This window comes from Panthera tigris, chromosome A3 (assembly GCF_018350195.1).
Source record: "Panthera tigris isolate Pti1 chromosome A3, P.tigris_Pti1_mat1.1, whole genome shotgun sequence".
Classification (NCBI taxonomy): domain Eukaryota; kingdom Metazoa; phylum Chordata; class Mammalia; order Carnivora; family Felidae; genus Panthera; species Panthera tigris.
The window spans coordinates 37,364,790-37,376,012 of record NC_056662.1 but is presented as its reverse complement, the minus strand read 5'-3'; the positions used below and the strand labels follow the sequence as shown (position 1 = coordinate 37,376,012).

General features: G+C 40.5%; 1 protein-coding gene across 3 annotated transcripts in view; it reads right to left on the bottom strand.

The window, feature by feature from the left end:
* Positions 1-5,709: 5,709 nt before the first annotated feature.
* The window catches only part of BTBD3 (BTB domain containing 3), a 35,593-nt gene continuing 30,079 nt past the window's right edge, over positions 5,710-11,223 (bottom strand). For all 3 annotated transcript variants that reach the window (XM_042980913.1, XM_042980912.1, XM_007086810.3), the window contains one exon: positions 5,710-9,718. In XM_042980913.1, coding sequence (XP_042836847.1) covers positions 8,686-9,718 — 1,033 coding nt within the window. In that variant the 3' untranslated portion in view covers positions 5,710-8,685. The remainder of the gene's footprint in view (positions 9,719-11,223) is intronic.

Here is an 11,223-nt window from a genome sequence, read left to right as displayed (position 1 = left end):
AGAAGAAGAGAACAGAGAGTGAGGACTACAGAAGAGGCTGGGCACAGGGCTCTGTCAGGACCAGTGGCCAGGAATATCAGCCTGGAAGAGGAGACACTGCACGCTGAATGAACAGGCTGGCACACGTCTGAAGGAAGTGGAATGGTTACAGAGACAGGACTCAGAAGTGGGATTCCAAACATGGGCGGGCACCAAGACCACTTAATAAAGGTGATTAGAACTTAAGCAGGGGGCATGGTCAAGTGGACTAGAGATGGGACCAGGACATTGCTGAAAAAACTGGATCTTTGAGCTTTTGAGGTGCAGATGGAGGGCTGTGGGGGCATAGGGAGACTGATGAGAGCAAGAATAACAAGCAGAGGTCAGTGTCAAGCAGTCAGGGAGTCAGAGAATAGGCCTTCCGATTCCCCTGGTTTACTTTATCCACTAATGCTGACTGTGGCCTTGCTTGGGGCCAGTTCCAAGATTCATTGAGTTCAGGGCATATGCATGAGACTGATTTCTGAGAGTCTGTGGTGCCAGGGTCCCCAGCAAAGAGCAGGGTGCTGAAGCTAAATGTCCATGTGGGTGTAAGAAAAGGTTCCAAGAGGCTTGTTTATACCAGTGGTTCCCAAATTTTCATGCGCATCAGGATCCCCACACACCTGCTCTGAGCTTCAGATAAAAGTGACTGGTCCCTGAATGAGAATCTCTGGAGGGTGAGGTTCCTAAAAGCATATTTTGCAAAACAGAGAATCCAGCCCTAAACCAGGGACCAAAAATTAGCTGATGTCAGGGCCCTTGTCAAATGAGGCCCCAGCACTGCCTCAGGAGGTGAGCCCACAGAACGGGGGACATTCACAGGGAGGGCAGTAGAAAGGAGGTAAAGTGCCAGCAAGACTGTGGGGGGAGGCAGGCAAACTCAAATTCTCCTGGCACACCTGTGTTTACCTGAAGAAAGACAATTAGTGACTCCTTGTGACATTCACATCACTCATCGGGTCAAACCTCCTTTCAACATGCAACAAATAATTTCAATGCTAAAAATGATTTTAATCCCCAAATATTTGAAGAAGGGGTGATATCCAAAATTGTCTAAGATTGTAAGCCAAGAATAAAGAGCATATTTTGACTCTAGCAGAACAAATACAGGGGATTTTTTTTTTTTTTTTTTTTTTTTTTTTTTTTTTTACCAGCAAACAGACTCCTCTTGGAAAATGTTCTCAAAGGGTCTCTCACACACCTGTTATGTACTCCCAGTCAGCTTTTACACAGCAGTTTTGAGTAATTCTAACTGGTGTGCTAGAATCCAACTACATCATTTGTCTCTCATTAGCATGACAAAGTTGAAATACTTATTAGAAATTTGGTTAAAGTAAGAGAATTCCTCAACAATACAGCTCTTTGTAGCTCTAAATACTCCTTATCTATTGACCAATGACTTGAAAGAACAACAAAATTATTTTTTTTAATTTATTTTGAAAGAGACAGGGACAGTGCAAGTGGGGGAGGAGCAGAGAGAGCGGGAGACAGAGAATACCAAGCGGGCTCTACACTGTCAGCACGGAACCTGAAGCAGGGCTCGAACCCATGAAACTGCGAGATCATGCATGACCTGAGCCAAAACCGAGTCAGACGCTTAACTGACTGAGCCAGCCGGGTACCCCCAAAATGATGCTTTTTTAATTGTCTGCACTGACAACTTATGTGTGTGTAAAATGAAAGTAAACTGGTTCTCATAAGGGCACATATGAGGAAAATGCATAGGTTTAATTTGTGGCCCTTTAGACTTTGTTTTACTTAATCAACATATGACACTTCCTGTATGCCAGGTACTGTTATAAGTGCTTTAGAAATTTTAATTTACTTAATCATCATAATAATTATCTAAAGAAGGCACTATTATTATCGCCATCTTTCTTGAGCAAACAGGTTCAGAGAGGTTAAGTGCCTGGCTTGGAGTCACATGCAGCTTACAGTCGTGGTAGTCTTGGCTCCAGCGTGTTATTAACCAGTACAGTCTGTTGACTTTTTTCCCTTCCTTTTGTTTTTTTTAAATGTTTATTTTATTTTTGAGAGAGAGAGAGAGAGAGACAGTGTGAGCAGGGGAGGGGCAGAGAGAGAAGGAGACACAGAATCCGAAGCAGGCTCCAGGCTCTGAGCTGTCAGCACAGAGCCCGACGCGGGGCTCAAACTCACAAGCTGTGAGATCATGACCTGAGCTGAAGTCGGATATTTAACCGACTGAGCTACCCAGGCGCCCTCCTTTTCCCCTCTTTCTAAAAGAATCTTAGAATCAAGAGTGGGTATCTATAAATCAATTATCTACACAGGATGGTGGAGTCAAAACAAAAAAAAAACAAAACACTTCTTCTCCTTTAGGATAAACGTAAGGCAAGACATCTTCACCAAGCCCTCGTTTAAGTGGATGTCACAACCACCACATTTGCATTACTCACAGCCTAGCCCTAAGTACTTCTGTTTTCATTCTGAGCTAGCCTGTACTTCCCAGAGCTCAGAAAGATGTTTCGAAAACACAAAATTGTGTTCTGGTCTATTTCAAATCTTTTTAATGTCACTGCTTCATTCTGTGATAAAAGCCAGGTAATTTAGCCTAGCAGATGGAAGTGTGTGTTCAGGTCCAGTTCATTAGCTGGCTCCATACGTGGCACACAGTTAGGTGGCTTCGTTCTCCCACATGTCTCTTTTCTTAAGCCACGTGGAGCTGTCTGCCCTTCTATCTGCTCTGCTGTTTTTCTAGAATTCCCTCCCCCCCTCCCTGCTCCCTCCAACTTGCATCACACCAAGCTTCACTAGATAATTCTAATGCATCCTTCAAAACCCAGCTCAAGCATCACCTCTTCTTCCACTGATGTGGATGCCCTTTGCAGTGCTCCTGTCGTAGCCAAGGCATTTCTCTCCTGCCCTGCACAGGCCTCTCCAAGTGTGAACTGCAGATAGCAGCAGCAGAAGCAGCAGCAGCAGATATGGAAGCCTGTTGGATGTGCAATTTCTCAGGCCCCACTTAAGACCTAGCAAATCAGAACTTCTGGGGACAGAGCCTGGCAATTCATGATAATTCTTGTGCATGCTAAGGGCGGAGCAGCACTGCCCTGGACCTTTTGAGAGCACACACCGTGTCTTAATGGGTCTCTCTACTGACTGGGATGAAGCAAAGGATCAATAAATGACCAATGAGTGAATGAACATTGGGCTAATCCTTTCACTAATTAAACCTTATGTCTTTCATCTAAGAAACACTGAATAGTCCCTTGATGCCGCCATATGTTCTCAGAGTTGGAATTTGTCTTTAATTTCAAATTGGTTAAGGCTCAGGTGTATTGTTTGTTTTGGCACTATTATACAGGACACTGAAATAAACTTTAGAGCTGGTTAAGACAAGCACAAAAATGTATAGAATCTCTCTCAAAAGTACATTTTTATGTATTCTACTGTACAGCAGAAGGTGGTCCCCTCTGCTTCAAGCTTTAAAAGATTATTTGCAGCTTTCCTTAAATAGTCATCTTTCTTTAGACTATTTTTTGAATATAGTTTGGGAAGGAAAATGCAAATTGTACAGCTACAGTAAAGACTGCTACATATCAAAATATCTCATAGACTCTTCTGGTTTCTCACAACAGTCCTTATGCTATCTGTGCTCAGAAAGCTTTACTGCAGCACTTAATGTTAAAATTAGGAAGGCCACTAGTAGGACTTATTTTTAAACGTTTTTCGGGTACAATATCACTCCTCTAAAACAAACCGATGTAAGAGATGGTCTATTAAATATGAACTGCTTGCCAACATCATAAACACAAAAAAGTACCTTAAATTTTGAAATAATTTTCTGTACTATTGCTCCACAAAGTGGAAAAGGACACCATTCTTGTAGTCTAATACAGCCCCTCCCCCTCCTTCATAGCCTCTGACTGGTTACTACCGAAGCCAGCTTAAAGGAAAATCAGTCGGAGTAAACGGACATTGAAGTTCTGGTAGTCGAATGGGTAACTATAATTGTGCCCTGTATACAGAACTGTTTAAAGCACAGCTTTGACAAAGTAAAGAGCAGATGTTTTGTTTAACTATTTATCTTGAGGTTAAGAACTTTATAGACAGAGTATAAAACAACAGCATCTGCTAGTGAAACTGCTGTCCATTGGACATTTAAGTAAACAGGCAAATAGAAAACAAGGGTCATAAGGACAGTTAGGGTTGGCATAGATGGGAATTACACCTCTCCCACCACTCTCCCTCAAAAAAGGCTCAAGAGAGGCAAAAGAGAGAGATGCCCAAGTTGGAAATGTACCCAAAGGTTCTTCAGCAACTGATCTATGCTGCTGGTTAGTGTCTTATGCTGCTTGGTATTTGGCAGAGTCAACCACTGTCTTCATCTCTTCCTCACAAATACTTCCATCTCACCAACCTGACCATATCTTGAGAAGGTCTTCTCACCAGTGTCTATATTGCTTATAGAAATACATGCGGAATTTCTTTTGAAATATCTCCCCAGTTTCAGTTTTGTTGTATTTTTAAAAGTGAAGATGAATGAAGAATAAGAGGAAATGCTGAACAAAGGGAATACCTGGTCAATAAATGTAAATGGCTCAGAAATAAAAGGCTGAAATGTATTAATTAGAAATCAAAAGTGTACTCAACTTCCATTGAGGCATCTCAAGGACACCCAAAGTGCTCTTCTAACAAAGACTTAGGGTAACCACACATTTTCAGGGCCATTTGCTTGTTTCAGCCTCTACATGGCATGATTTAGGTCCTCAAGAATGCTTTCTCCCTTCCTGTTTCTTCCCTTTTGTAGGCAAGCCATAGAGTCCACTGAGAAGAATGTGTAATTTCAGTGACATGTTGATCCTGGGTGCCAGCAAAGGAGCTCATTTCCATTGTTTTGGGATATTGAAAACAACCATATGGATGTTTAAATAGCGACAGAGAAAACAGATGACTTTCCCGGATTAGAGACCTTTGCAATTTAGGTTGTATCTGTAATTAAATCTGATTAGAACAAATATTTCCAGTTTCTTTATTCTCTGGAATAATTCCAAAAATTTTTTAAGAGGTATGCTTTAGCAATTGAACCCTGAGTAGATGAAGTGATTAAGCAAATATATAGGATTTCACAATCAACTATAGTAGAAGAGCAAAAGAAGGCTGCAGAGAAAAAATATAGTACACGTGTATATAATTATGTGTGAATGTGTGTGTGTGTGTATATTACTTGATATGGACAAATATAATTGAAAACTAGTTGAGCATGTAAAAATTATATTCAAAATTCTCACATGACATTTATTTTTTTCATTCAGAGACTTAAGCTATTATAACGCAGCAAGAACAAGCAGCACTGGTTACATCTAAAGCTAGATGTGATTCAGTATCAACACCCCCTTAGTATAGCCAGACCCACAGACATTTGAGCAACTATAGCATCAGAATGCCAGCAAACCACAAATTCCATATAGGGAATATAAATGCATCCATTCACTTCCTCTCATTAACTTAACAGTCAGGCTTTGAACAATGAGATTGATTAACATATCCATTGTTCTCCTACGCTTTTGCCTCAAATTCTTACTTCTTTAGGGATCAAAGATATCTGAATACTTAGCAAACAAATGACCCAGCAAAACCAGCTCTGTAAAATGTAGTGGCACCAAAAGTGCCAGAATGGATTTTTTACTGTTTCAAGGGACCTACAAAAATGCTAAGGAAAACAAATCTATGAACCAATTTTATTTTTATTTGCATTTAACATGATTATACACATTCATGTGTCTAACAAGATCTGCACTGTTACATTAAAAATACAGTACAATAACATTCAACATGAGGTACTTCATATTTATATATTTTTCCTTCATAAATAATGCTGTAAGCTACTAAATTCAAGCACTCTGATGCACAAGTGGCTAGTGTCTTGAATTAGCTGAGCTTATTTAAACACCTTAAAAAACAAAAAAGACAGTTCAGTGCAATAATTATGTAGAAATTAGACCATTTACTTAAATACTATATTAAGATATGCTTAAAAAATGTTACATTAGAACTGCTAGCCTAGTTCCCCTTTATCCCCAGTATGAACAACAACAAAGACTGCCAGATACATTGGGAAAAGCATCTACAGAGTATTCTGTTTAATAAAGTTGTGTTTATACACTAGAGTTGCCTGCCTTGTCAGAACAGTAAAAGCTACAAAATTTGAGATTACCAAAGAAAATAAAGCAAGCACGTTAGCTTTCATTCCATGTTGTTGAAAATGCAAAAGGGAGAACAGGATTTAAAATACAAAATTTCTCAGTCTAAATACAATTTTCAAATTTAACCCACAGCTCTTGACACCAGCCAATCAGGTGGTGGATGTGTCTTTTCTTTTTAAGTAATAGTAATTAACATAAAATTAAGCGCTGACACCCCCAGTGTACAGGATCTCCCTCTGCTCTCTACCAGCTGTTCCCTAGCCACGTGGAGGGCATCTTGCTAACAGGAGCACTGACAGTGAGCGTTACCAAATGAGCAATCTTCACTCTGAGGTTATCACACCCACCTCAACAATCTGAGATGATGAAATTAGTGCTAAATCAAGTTTTTTCTCCTCTGGCTTAAAAATGAGTGCCTTCTAAACAGGTACATAGTCTACCAATTTGCATGGTAGCTATGAGTTACTGAAATGTTTAACCATAATTTAAAAGCAAAGTCCTTTATAGAAGTATTTTTTAAATTGAAAACATACCTTTGTTTCATAGATACTTTGCCAAACTACTGTGTGTCATCTCCCTAATAAGAAAGAATTGTTAGATAATTTTGGAAAGTTGTCCTGGGAATACTCATCTATAATCACCAGTAACAGCTTCTGATCATCTATGCTAACAGGCATAGGTAATGGCAAACATGATTAAAACATTTCCCATAATCCAGTGTTCTCCTCCGTCAGGGAAGCCGGCCAAAAGCAACAAGCCCACGTCTACAGGGGAAAAAGTGGCCCAGAAGCACAGTGAATAAGATCAGGGTAGTCACTCACTGGGGCCTTCCTCAGGCCAGCAGGGGGACCATTTGTGTCTCACCTCTTACTGGCCAGGCAGGGAGGAGACAATTCCTGAGTCGGCAGACATACCTGCATGCACACGGACGCGCACCGACGCCCACAACGCGCACACGCCCACCCACCCCAGGACTAACCCCTGGCTCCAGACAAGCCAGCATGGGGCTCACAGAGCAGGAGAAGGAGGCGGTCAGGGACCACACTCTGGGTGGTGGGGGAAGCCATCTCAGGATCACACTGAGCAGAAAAGCTGCTCAGAAACACATGGATACTTTAGCTGGAAGTGAACACACTGGACACTCCCAGGGTCACAGGCACTAAACCATCACAAGCCGTCACTGAAGGAGAATTTTTGGATGAGCTTTCCCCTCCTTTGTTTACATTAGCCACGTACAAATAAGAGGGCTGGATGGGATGCTGATACAATGAATATTAGGTACAATCAAGTATATCACTCCAAACCTTTTTTTTAAAACCCTGCAGGCATATATTGGCACTTTAAGATGGCCAAAGGCCAAATTCTAGCAGTCTAGGAACAGGACATAATTATAACTAACTAAGAAGATAGTATGTATGTGGTCAAAGTAGATCAGATAAAATGTATTTCAGATTAAAAAAAAGAAAATCAACAAATAAAAGTATCTTATTATATTAACACATAGTGCTACAAAACTAATTGTTACTCCATACGTTTGAAGAACTTTTGGTCCTCTTTTCATGGGAAAAGGGGAATAAGATTCTATACAGTGTGATTTATAAAAACAAGCATATGGTGACGATCAGAAGCAAAGTGGGGAGAAGACTGGCTTTTTTCAAATGGTGCAGACTACCATGCCATCAAATAAACTATTTGTAGAACGGGACTTTTTTAGGTTTACTTTATAAGCTGTTTTAGTTTAAATTAACAGGTCTGTGATTTCTTCCCTACTGACAATAAAAATTTGTAATTTAGTTAGTTCTAAAAGAAATAATAGTTTATCTCCTAAACTAAAAGAATAAAAAACTGCTTGTAGAAGTCATGGCCCAAGCAAACATCCAATTTCCTTTGCAGTGTTTAACATTTAACAATCTTATGAATTTAGGATTTGAGAAAAAATAATGCCCAGAGTAAAATATTTAAAATGAAATAAGAGCTAAACATGACTGTCTACTTTCTAAATGTTACTTATTATGAAGCAAAACTTCTTTCAGAAATTGTACACTGAGATTTACCTATAATTTTTGCGGGGGGCGGGGGGGGAGAGGGAGTTCTCTTAAAAATAACTCTTATCATTGTTGTTCTGGACTATTTATTTCTATTTGTCAAAATAAAGCCCTAGAGGAAATTCAAGGTGATCCAAACGTTTTAAGTGGGACAAAGCTGGGAGGTCAGTGGGCAGCTGGAAAAGAGCACAAATTCTCCCCAGGTGTATAGATGCAACTCTAAAAACCACAAAGGCTTAATAAGAACTTGGCTCTTTTAAGCATATAGTTAAAAGCTGAATGCTGCATTTTTGCCTGTACATAATTAAAAGGTTGAAAGAAATTAGAAACTGCCTACAGCTTCATTCATTATGAACTACCTGCGTGGATCATGTATCTGCAGATGAGCTAAGCATCAAGCAAGTAGGAACCAGATGTGCACCTCAGAGCTCACACTGCTTCAGGAGGTGTTTTCAAGCATAGAATATAAGTTCAGGGATCTGCCCTCCCTGCACCCCAGTGCCATTGGTGCTATCTGAGGAGCACTGGAACTGGACAGTCACCTTGCCACACTGAACTTCCGTCATGCCTTCTTGTCCGAAGTAGCTGAGTTCATTGCCATCCAGTATCACGCTGGCCGTGTAGAAGGTGTCTGGCTCAATCTGCACTGGGTACTCAAACCACACGGGGAAGGTATTGCTGGAGCCATCTGAGAAGTACTTGCTCAAGTTCTGCCCCAGAACAACGCCCTGCCGCTTAAGTTCAATCTTGGCACTGTACTCTGCAGAGCCACAGCTGGAGCCGTACAGCCCAAAGCCGGCGATGAACACTCTCTTGTCAACTGCAAACTGGATGCTGTCGCAGCGGCCCCGGTAACGCCACTGGTTGCTCCGATAGGCACATGACTGGAAGCGGTGACAGCGCTGGGGCACGAGGCCCTTGCGGGCTTTACTCACAAACTGCAACTCAGGCTTTTTGGCTGCAGTGTACCAGAGGAAGATGTCATTGGTCTCATTGAGGGTTAAAACTCCAGACTGTGCAGCACCATTTGCAAAATCATCCAGGGCCATCGTGGGTATGCGGATCAAGTAAAGCGCCTTTCCGAGGACCTTGCGTTTATTTTCAATGCTCAAAGCTAGATCTTGTCGCTGGCATTCCACTTCAGCCCAGTTGAGAGCTGCCTCAAAAACCACAATTTCTTTGGCATTCAGAGTTTCCCTGCGGAGGATACTTTCTAGAGTTTGGAAGTCAATATCGCAGAATCCCTCAGACTTGAGAGCTAACTCAGCCTGGGCATCGATCACCTCCCAGCAACGCTGGGTCAGGTCTGGCTCCTCAAACAGGCAGCTCTGGGAGAGGAGCACACAGGCGTTCTTGGCGCTCAGGCTGGTCTCCAGGAAATTAACGCAGGCTCTGGCGAGGTGAGGGACAATGTACTTTTTGGCAGCATAAAGAGTGGCCAGCACTGTGTCAGCAGCCAAGTCAATTTCATCACAATAGATATATCTGAAAGACAGCGCACAGCATATAAATGGAATTTTCACAAAATGAGCATGTCCAGCAAGAAAAGATGCAACTACTTTCAAGTCAGTTCCAAGAAAATTGTCTTATGTGATCGTTATTACAAAAATGATTAGGGATTAAAGAAACCTCTGAAATATGTTCATAAATTATTAATGTTTCAACTCAGGAGTAACTTTGTATAATTAAAGACATTAACTTTGTGTTACCATTCTAGCCTCTATTTTATAACCTGCATTCAATGTCTTCAAAAAAAAAATAGAAGATATTAGAACTGTTTGAAAAAGAACTGCATGTCAGAGTTAATATTAGCGAAAAACAGCAAAGTTTCTGTTATATACATCATATTATATTTAATCAAAGAATAATCTCCCTATGTTCTAGATGCTATATATATAGTTTTATTTTATAATTTTCTGCATTCATATAGAAACAAATGCCTTCAATACTATAATGTTGGCAATGACTGCATCTTAATGCTATTAACAAAGTATGACTTGAATTTTTCCTAAACACAAAATAAGACCTGAAATTAAACAAGATATTTTGCAAGTAGTTCTAACCTCAAAAGATTATCAAACATGGATTTCAACAATATCTTCCAGTTGCCTTTACATAGAATCCAACATACACTTTGTATCTGGCTTTTCTTTTTTTAAACCCTGAATTCTTTCCTCTCTCCCCCACGCATTTCTTCTACCTTCAGAATTAAAGAATATATTGTTTCCAGATATATTTAATTAAAAGACAAAAGCAAGAAGGCCCAAATATGCACTATTTTTAGGATTCTGTGAAGCATCCTTATGTCAGGAGATAAAACGCTTCTTGGTGATTTGGGGGGGATGGTGGCAGTCTCTCTAAATGGTATGTAAAGGTAAAAAAAAAAAAATCATCTGCTTCTCTTAGATTGCTATGGTTGAGTACAAGAGTCAGTGAGAAGTACGTATGGGTGAAAAATACAAACTGATAACACTTAAATTTTAAAATTTTTCTAGCTAAGGTTAGCTACTTGCTGTGAAGTTTTCCTTTCGTTACTATATTTTAACTTCATGAAACACTTTTAACAAAAGATTAGCAATGGCTTCTGTGAACAAAGTAAAAAAAAACCCACAATAATGACAATAAGTAAAATGCCCACAACCACAAATGAAACCTCCAGTTTTGCTCCCAGGAAGCTCTTTTTCTTCCGACAGGCTAAGCCATGTACCACCACTGGCAAGACAGATTTCACAAAATACCGGCAGCTTAGTGATGCTCTGACCTGAGAACCAGGACCTTGGGGAGGAATCTGGAACACAGTCAGCACTTTGTAGTTCTTACCCTGAACACTGAGCAGTAAGCAGTGTTCCCTTTTTCTTGACAATTCCCTTTCTAGGAATACTGGCTACTCAGCCACACAGTGCACTTGTCTGGAAGACCTGGCCTCCACTACTCTGGAGACAGTGCAGTACTGATCCAACAGTGGCCCAAGGGCAAACAGCACCCTACTA